Below are 16,494 nucleotides of genomic sequence, written 5' to 3'. Positions count from 1 at the left end.
TTCTGGAACAACAATGATCACTGTATCAGTTCCTCCTATTGTGTCTGTTACTGTGAGGGTGGCGGTTTCGCTTATAGTGTCGGTAGAAACGACTGTGACCCGCTTGTTTACTCCGAAGTCTATTCCAAGTTCTCTGACTTCGTTCCCCCTTTTAATGTTGGGGATTGCTACAGCTGACACTGCTGCAATTTGCAAAAGCGAAGCTATCAAACAATTCCGCACTAACATCTTTGAAGGAGATTGTGCTAATGAGCTGATCGAATTGCATTCTCATAAATGTAATTAATACAAGCGAAACCCTATTTATTTAAATAAATTCGCTAAAGGTGGATGAGCCCAAAATAGCTCCAATTTCAATATAGAAGAAGCTTTCACCAAAGCACAGACTCATTCGTTACCGAAGCACTTAACAATAAACCTAAACACACAGACCTAAGAATAAAAATAATCTTACCTTAATGTACGAACCCGCATCTCAAAAGTGCCCTATACTCCATTCCAACGAATTGTATGTAATTCTTCCCTTTTGATAAAGATTCATATCGTTTTCAGCCATTGTTTGAAGCAAATTATGCAACCAAAAAAAAAAAAACAAGAGTGCAGCGAAGAAGGCACAAATCGAAACAAGCCTCAATGGAAATGCAGGAGAGACTTAAAAATAGCGGTATTATTCGCACAATAAAGCACATGAAACTTTAAAGGGTCCTACCGAGCAATGACCAAAGAGTGGTCACCTGAGATCTGTTAGTTTCGTAAATCTGAAGGGCGGGTGAAAATTTCTTGTAGTCTCTCTCTGTGTTTCCACAGAGGACCATCAATATGTTATCACACACTGGAGGGTGTTTACAATTGCATGCTTAGGGCGACGCCGGTCAATCCTTGGTTACATATGCAAGCGGCTCCAATGTGAGATCATGACAAGTCCACATATCCTCGAAGCAAAACATAGGCCTTGAAGTACCGTTCTTATTCAAAGGGCCCACCAACAAAGTAGGTGGTTATGTGCAGTATTGACTTTATGTTCATAACCAAGTCTGCTGTTGGTCGCCTCGGAACAGCAACTGGGGACCCTATGGTGCATCTGAACAAGTGATTGTCGTCTTGAACTAGTCTTGAGGTGTTTTATTAGGGTCTTTATTTGTTGCTTTAGGACGCGTAATGAGGTGTGTTGACATTTTTCCTTAATGGTAAGGCGTCGTTTAAGCTGTTGGTTTGAGAGTCACAGAGCACCATTACAAAATGTTACAAAGCGACAAAACACGAAGCTGCAGGCTCAGTAAGCGAACTCAATATTTTTATTCAATACAGTATCATGAAAGTATAAACCTCCCATGCGTTAATGCACTACACAATTCATTGTTGCATTCATTATTTTCAAAAGCAATAGCCGAGTAAAACTGTCAGAAAATCACAAGGATCAGATAATTTATTCATGTTCTGCGAAAAAATTAATTTTTATTCATTGTTACAATCTGAGCTACATTACAATATAAGTGTGTGGAAGCGCCTCAAGGCTTTGTTTAGGCTTTAGTCCTTACTCGTTAAAAATCCAAGGAATGCAAGTTATTTAATATGCTACGTGACTTGCATCTGTGAAAGAAGAATCAAAATGACTTGTGTAGCTTTTGAAGCAATATGTAAATACATTCATCCGATATCTATGTAGATATCCATTGTGATAATGCACTCCAGGTTAGCAGCATAAACAATCCAGAGCCAAGACATATCCCACATGTAACGTGTCTATCTGCCATACCCATGGTTCAGCCTCAACGCAAAGTGTCAACACTAGTATCTTTAGGCTAGGGAGTAGATATACATTGCATGCAGCATAGTGAAGACTTAGATGTTTCGAGTGAGCCACTCATCCACCTAAATAGAGAATAATAATACCCCGTTTGGAACCATATGTGCAGTAAGCCGCACAAAAATTCAGGGTCTTTTGATTAACTTGCGGTTGCGGCGCGCAAGAGCGAGCTGACTTAGTATGTCCGTTCTCTTGTAATTCACAACACCATGGATAGATTGCTCAGCTTCGGTAATCAGTGAGGTTAACTTTCATTGCAACGAAGCTATACTGAAAGTGCCATTTCTTCATAAAAATTGCATTCTCTGACGTGCGGAATCTACTGGTGTGGGATACTAAGAGATTTCTGGTTGACCACACACAAGCAGAGCTCATGTGAGAGACTACTATTTATCTTTGGTGGTACATTAGATTCTACAGGAGACATGGCTAGGTCTAACCCCCTGACCGTAATGCTCTTGGAAGAGTCGTCTTCTCAACTTGGATATGAAACTTCCCAATAAAATATCAGGCTCAGGTTCTGGAACGGCACCCTTGAAAGCTTCCAAAAAAATAATGCTCAACCAAATGTTTCCTGTAGCGATGACCCTTGGTTTGTTAAGAAATTAGTGCACATCTTTAGTTAGAACGCCCTGTAAATCCCTTGCAGTAGGTTGCAGTAGCTTATAATTGTGTATTGTAGAGGTGAACTATTGCTGTGATAATCGCTCTAAGTAGCTTAAGTTTCATTCCAATTCCATGATTATGGAACATGGGTATAGTCTCAATGGCAGATAGCTGGAACTTGGGCCATCACAATTAAACCCAAAACGCGTATGTAATAGCCATTTTGACCCCTTAACATCCCTCTTTAGTACAATTCTTAATTGTCCTTTGAATAAAGTTGTTGAAACAGGCCTGTCTAGAATAACTCTTCCATGATTTAGAGTTCTACTTGTGATTCTATATTGCACGGCATTGAGCCAAATCTGTTGACTATGCGTACTATTTGGTTGAACACTTTTGGTGGAGCAAAACAGTATCGGATATACTTTGTCCCAAAGCGGTAATGCCGAGCCTTTTATCAAGGCAACGCTTACGGAAGCTACTATTGACCAGTATATCCGTCTATGAAAACTAAGTATTCAATTGTACAAAGATACGTAGAAGGTGGGTTAGCTAATCATAGGTAGCATTAATTCGGTCGGCAAAATAAGAGAACTAAGATTACTAGATTTGGCAATTTTGAAGAGTTGTGAAGACGACAATGCTGATCCAGTAGAGTTCGTAAACCAAGCCAAACGAAGATTTAAAGAAGTATTCCCCACCACCCTCGCTAAAGTCGCTTCTTGATTTCTTGACTTGGCTAGTGACACATGAGTGGCCCCAACATGTTACATTTTTTTTACTTTTATTTTCCTTAGAAACAATATTTTCATTGGCTAGAATATTGAGGTTTCTTCCTGTTTTGCAACAAATTTAAGAAAATACGAGAAGGTGTAATTTTAGAAGTTCACCTCTCCTTCAGCATTTCTGCCGTGGCATTCTCCTCCTCCTCCGTCTATATTCCCATGAGGCTCTGTAAAATCTTAGGTAACTTGTTGCCGAGTGTCCAACAGTTATTAATTTTCAGGCTTTGCCTCGATTGTTGTGCTGCCTCAAACTTTAAGCCTCAAGTATTCAACATTCATCGGTTTTATGGGCTAGATCCTATCAATGTACTTTGACTTGAATGAATTTGAAAATTGTAGACTCAAACCTAGATTCTTCCTGTTGACCAATGGAATTGGTGCTAGCTCAAAGTTGTGGATCTATAAGTTACATAATTTTCACTTGGTCTCTTCGTCGATATTCTTCCAAAGATCGGCATACCCACTAATTGCACCTTCCTTCTTTTCTTTCTGTTCGGAAGCTCGACCTTGATATTATGTTTTCAGGGGTACGTCTGTATCCGAAGGGTCTAAGAAGAAATCGGCTTTAACAAACTAAACTAAAACAAGATACCATTAACTCCGGATACACAACAGTGGCGCACTTTGCCACTATTACTCGTTGATACCTCAATGGTACTTGTGATATCTGCAGCTACATTTACGCGAGTGAATGGCTTCTTACATGAAAAAGAGGGATCAAGTAAGTACTCTATGAACGTAAACAACAATGGCTCTCAAACAATACAATATTAAACTTCACAATAAAGAAAGGGTCTTCTCCACCTTGTCAAATTTCGAAGAAGCTGACGTTTTTGAAAGCAAGAGCAAAAAATGGGATCGGATCATCTTATTTATTCATGGATATCCTGATCTCAACACTTCATTTAATGGAGTATGGCCATATATCGAAAAGGCATTTCCAAAGGCATTATTGCTCGCTCCATTGACTCGAGGATATGAAGAATCGAGTCAGGGTCCTTTGGATGAGTATTCCTTACGCGATTTGGCAGAAGATGCCCGTGCATGGATTGAATCAATTAACCCATCGAACTCGGTTCCTGTTCATCTTGTTGGGCATGACTGGGGTGCCACAATTGCTTATAAGTTGGCAGGTGACCATCCCGAGTTGATTACTTCGGTTGCTGCCTTAGGGATTCCTTATCTTCGCCACATTAAGTTGTGGGAGTTATTGTGGTATGCACCTTTGCAATGGTGGTTGTGTTTCCATTTTATTGTGTTGCAATTCCCTTGGTGGTACGTTCCAAGGCTTACCAAGAAGGGAACTGACAATTATATCAGCCAACTTTGGTCCTTTTGGTCCCCCAACTGGAAGTACAGCTCTGAATCATTGGAGACAGTAATTGAGCAATTTCAAAAGCCGGGAGTCATTGCAGCAACAGCCGCATATTATCAGAATGCAGTAAACAGATCGAAAGGTAGAGAGGGTAAATGGAAAGTCGACTTCGATAAATCTCCAACATTAGTATTAGTTGGCGAGGCCGATGCTGCTATTAGTCCAGGTATTTTAACTTTGGAAGACCAAAGATTCAAAACGATTGCAAACGGTAAGTTTAAAACACTCCCCGTTGTTGGCCACTTCCTTCAACACGAGGATCCTGAAAAGGTTGCAACACTCATTATTGAGTGGTTCCATCTTTATCTGGAAAAGAAGTAGATTAAGTCAGAACCGTCTCTTACAATATGAGGAAAGTGATTGAGCTGGTTACATGAAGCCTGCAAACAAGTCTCTCATTCTTTCTCTAATCAGATTATGTGTTTATTATTACAAGTATGGACATCCCCACTTGTACCCTAACTAAGTACTATATATTGAATAGATCAACTATCTTTAAAGACTTACTTCTTTCCAAAGCGAAACCAAGTTTTAAAGTAACTGCAGGACTTGGTTGTCTTCGTTGTTACCTTAGTCTTCGCTTTACTTTCCAGCCTAAAGTCGTCATCATCTGAAACATTAAATCCTTCTGGTAAAGCATTTACCAAAGATATACTCTCCAACCGGTGAAGTTGTCTCTCGAGGCTCTTCCTCTGCTCACTGAGAGACCGATGCGATGATACTGGTTCTAGTTCATTCATTGTGTCTTATTATGTTACTACAATTTGTGTGGCATATTTTGCTAAGAAATCCTTTTCACTACTTCTTATAATCCTTTTTGAAGCGTCTACACCAAGATCATTCCAGTCATAACAATTATATATCAAATCTTCAAAATTGTATGACTTTTTTATTTCCCCAGATTTCGGGATCTTTTTTAAAACAAGGTTATGCAGTACCTGCGTTAACCTGTCAAATATAAAATATAGATATAGTGGTTATGGATATTATATAGTTTCGAGGTGTTCCCTTCAGGTATGACTAAGTTATTTCTGAGCCAGTTGAAAAAAGTACAGGTATTCAAAAAGAACTAATCGGCTCCGCCAATACCGGCAATATAGGCCAAGGACCATGTTCTAGACATACCATTATCAATCAAACGGTCTTCCCAGTCATTCCTGGCAAACCAAGTCCATGCTTTCTTGGGGTCAAAAAGTGCCGAGTTAAGCATCAAGATACCCTTCCAACCGTCAGGAATCTGGTCAATGATATTGGCCAACTTCTGATCCCATTCCTCTTTAACGAACTTTTCACTTCTAATGTAAGAAGAAATTGGTGTTATTGGCAACATATGAATACCGTGGATCCATTCATCAGCAATAGTTCCTCTACCGAAATAAGTTGAGAAATCAATCTTATTTTCAAACGAGATACCTGCAACTTTGTTCTTTATGAAGTTTGGTGGTTGAATCTTGTTATCGTCAGAGTACAACATATACATGTTCATTGCACGTTTCATGATAGCCAAAATGAGATTTGCTCTGCTTTCCATTTCAGAATCTCCGATGACCTTGGCATAAAGTTTCATACCATAAGCAAAATGGTAATCTTCTGAAGATGATTCTTCATCTTTACCATCCCCTGATGCAAAGATTCCATGTGCAAATGAATGGCCGTGGAACCAATCAAAAGATCTAGATTGTGGGAAATACTTTTCCTTCTGGGGATTGGCTGTGTCTCTTAACAATGTATTGGCATAATTCAAAACCAAATTGTTATTTGCTGTCAACCAATCCTTATCGATCTTAGCAATAAGAGCAATTGCATGTATATGGTAACCATAGTGAAAATGGTGATCGTTATAGTTGGAGTTTCCGAAGTCTGCACCAGGATCAGCAGATGAAATCAATCCCTTCCATGTAGTATCGTAAACTAATGGATACTTTTGCTTATTATTGGCAAATATCTCGACTGCCTTTTTCACTAGAGGAACAACCTTCGAAGTCAAGTCCTCGTCATTAAGGATGAACTTAGTAACATAAGCTATGTAAGCAAATTTGTCCAAAATTTTACCAGAGGTGTACATAGAGTCAATATCAGCCATTCCAACAACATCTTGTTTAACTTCTTCTTCAGCAGCTCTCTTAATGGCCTCCTTTGCCTTATCTGAGTATGATGGACCGTTTGAGAAAGATGCCCATGGCTCCCAATTGATATCAACTGGCAAATCTTCTTCCATGATTAATTCATTGGTTGCGTAAGCCCTCATAACGCCCTTTGTAGGAGAGTCCAATTCTAATTGAGCATACTTGTTCTTAACATCGTCTACCAATGCTTCTTGATGGTGAGGAAGACACCAAACAAGGCCAGTACCAGATTGAGATTTGCCTTGCATCTTGTAGTCAAACCTATATTGACCCCTGGTACCCTTAACCGAACCCTTTAAATCAACTGCAACTGGGTAAGTTCCAGCAGCTTGGTCATAGTATTGAGACTCACCACGAGCAAACTGGATCGTTGCATTAGTTTCCTTGTCACCCACAACATGGTTAGGATCCTTCAACAGTAAAGCAACGTCTCCGTCAACATACACAGACCAAACAACTTGATTGAAAAGCTTAGCTTTGTACTTGGAAATATTTCCGACGTTGCCCACTTTAGTGAACTCTTGGAATCCAACTTGAGAGGCGATTATTGGTTTGATATTGTTGTATGTTGCAGTGATAAAGCCCATGCCGTGTGCCAATGGAATGGAGATGAACTTATCATTTGCAGATGCAAGCGTGGCAATGACAGACAACTTATTGTGGTCCTTTAAAGTAAGTGAAACATTGTTTTTAATTCCTTCTCCAGAAATCACAAACGATTTGATTTTAGGAGGATTAAAGTAGAATTGGGCTGGGTTTGCTCCAGCATCGGGGCCAAATACCCTTTGGGCGGCTTCGGTATGGTTGAATGCCAATCCAGCATCTTGGTCGGGATCCTTTGTTAACCAAAGCGAGTAGGGAAGAGTCCAAACAGGGAAAGTTTGATCGTCAAGAGTCAAATTATTGTAAAAGTTATTAGTATGAATAGCTTCATCGTCATCGCCGTAACTACATCCTTGTGGTTTCTGATTATGTTGGACTCTCTTGAACACAGCCGGTGGTTCCCCCTCTGCGATAGGGTGAGAGAAGATATCACCGATATCGAAATTCCTGCTGTTGTCTTGGTCTGAGTGTGAGAACACTTGTTGTTTTCTCTGAGGCTGAGGTGGTGGCTGTTGTTGTTCTGGTTGTCTTTGCTGTGTCTGGTCTTGTTTTGGCAATCTTGGTGGGATAGGAGGAGGAGCCTGAGCCTGATCTTGGGGCTGAGGTTGTCCTTGTTCGTGTTCCTTACCCTTGAGGTCTAGGTTCTTCAATGCGTTCCTTAAAAAGCCCATTTTTGCTGATTTTTCCGCCCGCTAAAAACTGATAGTAAACTGTAAAGATTTCAAATGTGGTAGAACTGCTTCTTACTACAATTACCTTACTACTTCTATCACAATTGAATAAACCAACAACACCCTTCATCTATCAATCCCTTCTCTGAAACGACATTGCTCGTTTTTTGCACCATTTGTCCACCTTTGTACTGCGGCACGGGTGTATTGACGCAGTGAAATTTCATTTCCGAAAACGTGATTTGCTGCGGAATTCTGATAGCAGAGAAGAGAGGTGCTTCGTTGGAGAGGTTTTGAGGGAGGGATTAATTATTAGGAATGGTAGTAGTGGTGATGGTGATGGTGAATATGTATTTTTGATAGCTGAAGAGTTAAAAAACGGGTCAAATATAGGTAAAGAGGGTCCAGTTAGAAGTCTACTTTGGTAAGAAAAACATATGTTTCGAAGATAGTTCCATCAATTTCTCAATCTCAATTACTGCAAAATAATAATACTTGTCTACGGTGGCACTAGTCGTCTATAATTTACAATTGATGATCATAAATTAATACATTGAAACCGTCCGAATACATAAAGCTACTCCTTAAATTCATTCTGGCAGTTCATTTCTTCACTTCTTGGGGAAAAAGTTCATCAACGAAGACTGTTTCTTCTTTCCATCAGTCTTCTTCTTTGGTGCTACCTTCGTCTCTGCCGCAGGCTTGGCTCTGGCAGCAGGCCTTGATGGCTTGGGAGGAGCATTTGATTTCTTGATGGTCGTTATATATCCGTCCTCGTCGATCTCTTGTATAGTTTCCTCTTCTGGCTCTTCCGACGCGGTCTCTGTAATTGTTTGAACGGGCTCCTCCGAAATTGCTTTAGATGATACGTCCTCAGACTCCTTGGTTTCCTTTGTACTTTGTTCCTCGATGACTGTTGCCGGTTCTTCTGTCTTCTCTTTTTCATCTACATCTATATCGCTGAAGTTGTCGTCATCAAATAATTTTTCGAGATCAGTACTATTAGACTTAATCGGTTTTGCCGGTACTGAATCTTCATCTTCCATCTCAAAGTCTTCTTCAATATCATTAGAATTGGATACAATAATTCTTTCTTTGGGTTGTTTGGCGTCCTGTTTACGTGATTTGTACTGGTATCCTGTAGATGATTCTTCAGATGCTCTTTTAGTCGGTATCGTCTTTGCTTCACCTTTTCTAGAAGTATAGTTTGACAATGTGTTAACCTTTCCGGTACCTTTATCATTATTCTGTTTTCTAGATACGTACGAGGATGTCAATCCTGCGCTTTTGACCGGTTTTGCTTCAACTGGGGGAGTTGCTGCCTTTGTTGAAGTTCGAGCGGGTGCATCTCTCTTCGCAATTGGCTGAGCACCAGGTTGCAATTTCACAGCTTTGACTACAGGTCCCTTTATCAAACCATTTTTAAAGTATTCTTCGCGACGGCTGGCATCTACGGGGTGCTTCAACTCTTCGAATGCCAACTCGCTGTTGGTCAAGCTGATCTTCTTCAAGTGAAGACAATACACATGAATTGTATGTATTTCAGTGAAATTTGCCAAGTCTTGTTCCAAATCCGATTCGCTGTGGCTTAACTTGACTACGATGCCTTTAGAGCTCTTTCCGGTGATTATAAACGAAGCGGTAACCTTATCTTTATTCTTTTGATAGTACTCTAGCAATACTTCTTTGGAGTGGTGAACATGTACATCCAACTCCCTAGAAAACGACTGCAAAGTTACGGGCTTTTCTTCCTTTATGATTTGAGTCGCCAAATATTCAACTTCTCTTTGACTTGCACTCATTGTCATGGTTAATAGTGCCTTAAAACTCCACTTCTTCTCATCTACCATTCACTATCAAATCCTGAAAAACGCCAAATCGAAGCAGTCGCGTGTAGAGAGGTGTCGCGTGGTGCATATAAGATGGATTCAAATGTCGTAGGTTTGGAACCCATGTAAGCGGGAAGGCAAGGAGAGGGATTGGATGGGTGAAGAAGTATAGGTGTATTTAGTTGTGTTGATTTTGGATTATGTATTTGCATGATTGTACCATTTATTCTATTATGGTAGTGGGTGTCATTGTCATTACCTGCTAATATATTTGGTAACATGAATCCAAATTCAAGGGGGAACCCGTCCCCGTGTCTCCTCCTCTACTTTCCCATATATTAATATGTCGCATACAATTATGTCGTCTTTGCACTATTATATTCCTGCATATGGTGAACACATACCAATGATTGCAAAATTTTGGTTTGTTTCTGCTGTCTTACTCTACATATTCTACGCAAATATAAAGGTTAAAGATCGCTTTCGATTCAAATGCTATATAGTAAGTCTATCCCATAAATAAAATAAAATAAAAACCGAGTAAATGGTGTGTACAATGAAAGTATTGTGTCGAAATGAAACTTATCAGAGTCGGCTCCAAAAGCCCTCCGAGTTACAAAATGCTGTCAAGAAACACTAAAAAGAGCTTACTTGTGAGCAGCTAAGTAAGCTTGTCTAGCTTGCTCTCTCTTTTCGAGGTTACCGTTTAATGGACCTTCTATCATCTCCTTGGTAACACCATTACTGATCAAGGTTCTCCAGGTCTTGACATTTTCAAATCCGTTACGAGCATAGTTGTAGTCAATAAAGGCTTGTTCTATTCCCTCTTTAGTGGTGGCAACAAATGGTCCGTATTGGACAACCTTCTGGTCCAATTGCTTACCACCAATCAAAACGAATTCGAGCTCTTCATCTTCCTTGCCGGCAGCTGGAGTGTATTCACCAGTAATGTATTCACCGTCATCGTTCAAGAAGGCATTGTGGTATTGGGCGACCTTGGTGTCACCATTAAGCACTAAACCATTACCGTTTAAGACGTATAAGAAATAGTTGAAGTCGCTTGGCAATTCTTGCTTGAAAGTGGCACCGGCCTTCATCTTGTAGTAGTAGTAGTGAACTGGGGTATAGGCTAAGTCCTTGACAGACTCAACACCATAACTCTTACCAGAAATAACCTTGACAGTCAATTTACCATCTTGTTCAACAACCTCGGGAATTTCCCAAGATCTCAAGTCTCTGTAACGAGGCTTGGCGTCCTTCAAGTTTTCTGGCAAGTCAACCCACAATTGCAAACCAACGGTTGGGGAACCGTCCTCGCTTGGGACAGGCATCTCTGAGTGGACGACACCCTTACCGGCAGTCATGAATTGCAAGTCACCTCCGTAAAGGATACCCTTGGAGCCAGTGAAATCCTCATGGGCCATGGCACCCCTCAAAACCAAAGTAATGGTTTCTTGTCCCTTGTGTGGGTGTTCTGGGAAACCATTGGTTCCAGAACTTGAGAAGTGGTCGAACATCAAGAATGGGTTGAAGTTTCTACATCCCATGATACCAATGGATCTTCTAACTGTTGCACCCACACCTTCAGGTCTCTGGACAGCATTAACAATTTGCTTAACAGTTCTAGCAGCGTTGGAAGTCATCTCTAAGTTAGTGTTGTTTGTTGTAGTAAAGTTAAAGTTGAAGTTTGAGATGTTGGTTTGTTTAGACAATGTAAATATTGTTGATAAAATTAAAACCAAAAATCCTAGAGAAAGGGAAACCCAATGCATATATATAGTCTTTGAATAATTAGTGAGCAGCAGGTTATAGCCGTGCGTATGGGTGTCTTATGCTTGAATCTCCCAGAATCAACTAGAAACGATATGTCAACTATTTATGTATTACACATCAATGCCATCATCGAAATCGCCATTTTCTTGCCCAGTTACCAACTTTTACCTAATACTTAGAAAATGGTAGCAAATGCCCTGCGCTGAGATGTTACTAAGGATTTACTAACGGAGGTTGTGATCACGTGATCTTGCAGCACACTCGGAGTTACAGGTATTATTTTTACGTTCTCATTAGTAAAGGATTTCTGCGATTGGAGAGGGGCTGATGACTGAGGTTGAAGGTTTTTGTTATGATGTAGAAATGGATTAGTTTTTTTGGTGACTAAAGTTGAACAAACTGGAATATAGGGGATTTCATGTGGATGGCGAAGTCATATCGACGATGAATCGAAATGGAAATTTGACCCCCTTGAAATTCCACGGAGTTCCTCCATCCACAGATAATCGTCTTAAAGTTCCCCTTTCCCCGATTTTGTCAAGTTACGAAAGGGGTTCTGTGCTATGCCACTGTGCAGGTCGTTACGTCAAGATGTATAATTTTGCTTAGACGAGTGTGGATCGCTTAAGAGGGGGGTTTTGGTCATAGAGGATGTAGTGATGCCAATTGGCTGCAACTTTGGTTATTGTTTTCTACCTCTGTAAACAGATGGGGCGTGGGCTTGTTATTGGTGCATATAGGTCACGTAGTAGGGTTACAAGTGAACTTATTGTACGTTTAATCCGTTTTATTTCGTTCTATTTCAAATAATTTATTCGACAGACCCATTCTATAAATGAAAGGATGGCTCTAAGAATTGTAACTAACGTTTCCTGGCAAATGTGTACACGGTATCCCATACCACGTCGAGTTCAGTATCATCGGTCCAGCCTAATTCCTGCTTCAACTCGTCGACAAACTTCTCCGCAATATTGTACTTGTTGCCATGATCTTTCATCCACGAATGGTAGGCACTCCAACTCTTAACATAGTTCAAGAACCACTTCAACGTGATTCTCTTATGAATAAAGAGTGCTGTAGCCGGTGGACCAGGTTTTGAGTAATCCTGTGGAACACCATCTCTGCTTGAAATGTACTCATGTCTCTCCATGTCGTAAAATAAGTCTGTTGGGACCTCAATTTCCTTTAGTAAAGTTCTCAAATAGTCGTGGCCAGGTTGTTGATAATATGGGCCCATGTATCTTTCGAACTCATCTTTAGGATTCAATTCCAATGAAGAATTGTAGGTATAATTAGTATAAATTTCATTTGCCCTAGGATATCCGATAAATACAGGGTCTTTATAGAACCAGTATGATAAGGTACCTGAAGGTTTAAGTACCCTGTGCACTTCTTTGAAGAATGCTGGATGGTCGAACCAATGGGCTGCTTCTGCTGCCGTCACTAAATCTACACTGTCATTTTCAATCGATTCGGGAAAATTCTCCCCAGTTCCGATCAAGAAATCCAATCTTTTCTTGGAATCGCTCGTCCCGGATTGTTCGTTGACAGCTGCAAATTGTTTACTTTCTTTACATTGTTTTATCATAGTAGAAGATGGGTCCGTTCCCTGTACGTGTTTGAAGTAGTCTAAGAGCTTAAAGGTGACGAAACCAGAGCCACAACCAACGTCAACAGCATTATCACGACGGGACGAATCCTCTTTCTTTTCTTGTCCATCGTGGTATTTTACCAATTCCCTGTAGAACAGTTCAGGGTAGTTTGGTCTCGAATCGTCATAATGCTGACTGTCAAATGTAGATTCCGAATAACTAGCCATTTTGGAAGTTTCTTCTAATGCGCTGGTTGAAAACATAAGCTAACTAACCGAATTGGCAGATCAACTTCTATTTATATCATCTCACTAGCTATCTCGTTTTCGCAGTCATTGTGGTATGGTGGTATGGGGTATAAGGGTGCTAAAAAAAATCCGCCGGTACCGGCCCTGATTTATGTGAGAGTCGTATGTACCCCAAATGCCCCAAATACTATCAAAAAACCGTTTAAGACCGTGTGTTCTTTGCAGGAATCTCGTAAGACATAGTAGAAAACCCTACCACAAACATACAGTTGATCCATCAGTCGCAGCAAGAATGCTAGGAAATGACTAATACCACCACCACCATACATATACGGGGTAGCGAAGTGCTGGATATGCTCGATATTCTTCAATATGGTTCGGACTTTCGCATTTCCATCGGCACCGAATCTATGACTCTACACCCTTTTCTCCGTTGTTGACCACAACAAGTCTACACAACTTTACACAAATTTACGCAAATTTAAGAAAATTTACGTTTCTCCAAGCTCAGGATAAACCTAAAACATTAAACCTAAACCAACCAAAAAAAAAACGTCATTATCTCTCTACATACCCCATCTAATGCAAATGACGTAATGAACATATTTAACTTTTATTTAACAAGGTGGTCGCAAAATACAGCGCTACCATCTATCAATATGGATTTGCAGATTTTCGTGTGAGAGATTTCAATCTCATTAATGAACAGTCTTTATGTTCATGAAAACTACGACAATTGCAACATTATCTCATGTCTGAGAATGGTGAGAAGACTATAGATGACCAGGTGGATACGTCCTCCTTTGCAAGTATTCTTGCGGGAGTTCAGCGGATGAGAAATGAGCTAGGTGGAAATCAAAGTGAAGAGCAATCGCAAATCAATGATCATGAAGACGTGACAGTAGAAACAACTAGCACGTCTTCAGTTCAACAACGAAACGAAACTACTTCTACTCTATTTGTGCCCGAGAGCTCCACCATTCAGGATCCAACAAGCGGCAGAACGAAACTTCATGTTCCAACAGCTGAGCCTGTACGGCCTGTTGGAGCCGTAACTCATGCTTCTGCAAACGATCAATTTCGTGATACAAGACCAGTACAAAGAGTGCTAGCACCAGCGGAAATTCTAGTTAACAAGTCACAAACGGGAAATCCGCTTCTTAAAGACTCTTTGATGAAAACTACCCTGTGGAAATTCGATACTTCTATCTTGTCTGATTACTATATTAATTCTCAATTGCAGATCTTGTTCCTATCGTTGAAATATCACAAGTTGCGTCCCGAGTATATCTGGCAGAGATTGAAGAAGTTGAACAAAGGGTCGACTGTGAGTGTTTCCCGAAACGACCGAGTCCTTCGTATTCTTTTGGCAGTAGTAGATATTGATTCCCATCAGGAAGTCATACGAAAGCTATCTGACTTCTGTATAAAACATGACTTATCGCTCGTTCTAGCTTGGTCATTTGAAGAAGCTGGAAACTACATAGTATTTGCCAAGCAATTGGATAACTCACCATTAAAGAAAGGAGGCATCCGTGGTGTAAGAGGAACAGATTACAATACTTCAGTGGTCGAGGCCTTAACCGGAGTGAAACTGGTTAATAAAACCGACGTGTCAAATCTTTTGGCGAACTACAAATCGGTGAAAAACATTGTCCTACAAAGTTGCCAACCGGATTCCGAGAGCACTGTTGGAAGTATTGGTGGATTGGGAGCAACCAAAGTTCGAAACTTGAAAAGTGTGTTTCTGGAGCCGTTCATCTATAATAAACAGTATGAACCGTTAGAAGAGGTTGAAGCCGACACCGAAGAACCAAACTGAAAGGTTTCTTTGGTTTACATGGACTTCCTTGATGAATTATGACAGCACTATAAAGTACCAGTGTCTTATAGAGTATCTACAGCTCTTTGTATTATAAAAGAATTATCTATTATGATTATTATGATCGGTCGTATTATACATGTGCACATCCATTGTAGATATGACTTCTGTGCTATAAGCTCAGCAAATAGTATGTACATGTCTAAGCCTTTTGGGCAGCTTCCTGTTGACTCTCGTACTCTATCATCTTCTTTCTCAACACCAAGTTAACACTGTTCAAGATTTCATTCTTCTGCACCAAGATATCCTTCAATTTTTTTGCGTCGTCATTAAGTTTGTTGATCTTAAATTCGTAAACCTGTTTGGCGTCCTTGGCCAGCTTCTCTACGAAGTATCCAGTTCCAATATCGACAAGGAACTCATTCTTCTTCAATGATTTGCCTGGTAAGTACAATGAACTAGTCAATGGAATCAACAAATCATCGGATTTGGAGCTCTCTAAGTTGTCGATGCTGGTGATACACTCCTTCAACTTGGTTTGTGCGGTCTGCAATGCTTGTAACGACTGGGTGAAGTGATTTATTTCCTGGTCGATTGATTTACGAAAGTCCACTAGTTGCTGAGGAGCAAGCGAATTCAAGTCCACAGTAGTAGGTTGACCTGGCATATTTACTGACTATATATCTATATACCTAATTTTTGTACTCTCCGTACCTTCTTTGGTTACAGTTTTGATATGATCTTCTTCCAAGCAACAACAAATCGTCTTTGAAATCTGAAAAATCGATTTCTGATACTGGAGACTTGAAAATTTCCATCTTTGGACAAGATTTGGGTTGGATGTATTGCGGCATGGATGTGAAAGTTAACTATGGACTGATGTAGAAGTCAGTCTATGGAGTGGGGTGTTCTAGTAGTGTTGGATGGTGCTATATATGTATGAGGTGGGGGTGGTTGGATGGTGAACTAAAGCATACTTCCCACTCACTTTCATGTTTCTATTAGGTTATTTGCCAGTGAATTTGATTTAGGGATTGTGGCTTTCTTAACTATGAGAGAATTCTTAACTGTGAGAAACAATTAGTGAGAGTCATTAACTATGAGACTTCTTAACTATGACAACCTTTAACTACGAAAAGACATCTTAGCTATGAGAAGATTCTTAACTATGTGAGCTCTTAACTATGAGAATAGTTAACTATGAGTGCGCTTAACTATGAGTGCGCTTAACTATGAGTGCGCTTAACTATGAGTGCG

The 16,494-nt window shown here is 40.2% G+C and overlaps 7 protein-coding genes across 7 annotated transcripts; 2 read left to right on the top strand and 5 right to left on the bottom strand. All coding sequences in view use genetic code 12, as the record gives it.

Moving 5' to 3' along the window:
- The first annotated feature begins 3,827 nt into the window (after positions 1 to 3,827).
- Positions 3,828 to 4,985, top strand: RJT20DRAFT_65864 (alpha/beta fold hydrolase). The gene has a single exon (XM_064921148.1). It carries the CDS (start codon positions 3,947 to 3,949, stop codon positions 4,892 to 4,894), a length of 948 nt encoding a protein of 315 aa, XP_064772210.1. The 5' UTR covers positions 3,828 to 3,946; the 3' UTR covers positions 4,895 to 4,985.
- A 657-nt stretch (positions 4,986 to 5,642) lies between these two features.
- On the bottom strand, positions 5,643 to 8,081 carry ACF2 (Acf2p; the record flags this gene model as incomplete). The annotated part of the gene is made up of 2 exons (XM_064919061.1): positions 7,931 to 8,081; positions 5,643 to 7,846 (listed from the first exon to the last, which is right to left on the bottom strand). Exons 1-2 carry the CDS (start codon positions 7,971 to 7,973, stop codon positions 5,643 to 5,645), a joined length of 2,247 nt encoding a protein of 748 aa, XP_064772209.1. The 5' UTR covers positions 7,974 to 8,081.
- Positions 8,082 to 8,437: 356 nt separating this feature from the next.
- On the bottom strand, positions 8,438 to 9,795 carry POL32 (DNA polymerase delta subunit). The gene has a single exon (XM_064918057.1). The coding sequence runs from the start codon at positions 9,779 to 9,781 to the stop codon at positions 8,585 to 8,587; it is 1,197 nt and encodes a 398-aa protein (XP_064772208.1). The 5' UTR covers positions 9,782 to 9,795; the 3' UTR covers positions 8,438 to 8,584.
- Positions 9,796 to 10,278: 483 nt separating this feature from the next.
- Positions 10,279 to 11,731, bottom strand: RJT20DRAFT_131638 (pirin family protein). Its single transcript, XM_064918056.1, has one exon. The coding sequence runs from the start codon at positions 11,572 to 11,574 to the stop codon at positions 10,450 to 10,452; it is 1,125 nt and encodes a 374-aa protein (XP_064772207.1). The 5' UTR covers positions 11,575 to 11,731; the 3' UTR covers positions 10,279 to 10,449.
- A 458-nt stretch (positions 11,732 to 12,189) lies between these two features.
- Positions 12,190 to 13,408, bottom strand: RJT20DRAFT_131637 (uncharacterized protein). The gene has a single exon (XM_064918055.1). The coding sequence runs from the start codon at positions 13,392 to 13,394 to the stop codon at positions 12,438 to 12,440; it is 957 nt and encodes a 318-aa protein (XP_064772206.1). The 5' UTR covers positions 13,395 to 13,408; the 3' UTR covers positions 12,190 to 12,437.
- A 734-nt stretch (positions 13,409 to 14,142) lies between these two features.
- RAD10 (Rad10p) lies at positions 14,143 to 15,322 on the top strand. The gene has a single exon (XM_064918054.1). The coding sequence runs from the start codon at positions 14,167 to 14,169 to the stop codon at positions 15,235 to 15,237; it is 1,071 nt and encodes a 356-aa protein (XP_064772205.1). The 5' UTR covers positions 14,143 to 14,166; the 3' UTR covers positions 15,238 to 15,322.
- A 7-nt stretch (positions 15,323 to 15,329) lies between these two features.
- Positions 15,330 to 16,340, bottom strand: GIM5 (Gim5p). The gene has a single exon (XM_064921147.1). It carries the CDS (start codon positions 15,902 to 15,904, stop codon positions 15,440 to 15,442), a length of 465 nt encoding a protein of 154 aa, XP_064772204.1. The 5' UTR covers positions 15,905 to 16,340; the 3' UTR covers positions 15,330 to 15,439.
- Between the last annotated feature and the right edge of the window lie 154 nt (positions 16,341 to 16,494).

Source organism: Scheffersomyces xylosifermentans (genome assembly GCF_036884685.1).
Source record: "Scheffersomyces xylosifermentans strain CBS 12540 chromosome Unknown RJT20scaffold_8, whole genome shotgun sequence".
In the NCBI taxonomy this organism is placed as follows: domain Eukaryota; kingdom Fungi; phylum Ascomycota; class Pichiomycetes; order Serinales; family Debaryomycetaceae; genus Scheffersomyces; species Scheffersomyces xylosifermentans.
Note: the sequence above shows the minus strand (reverse complement) of the source record. Positions and strands in the feature narration are given on the sequence as shown.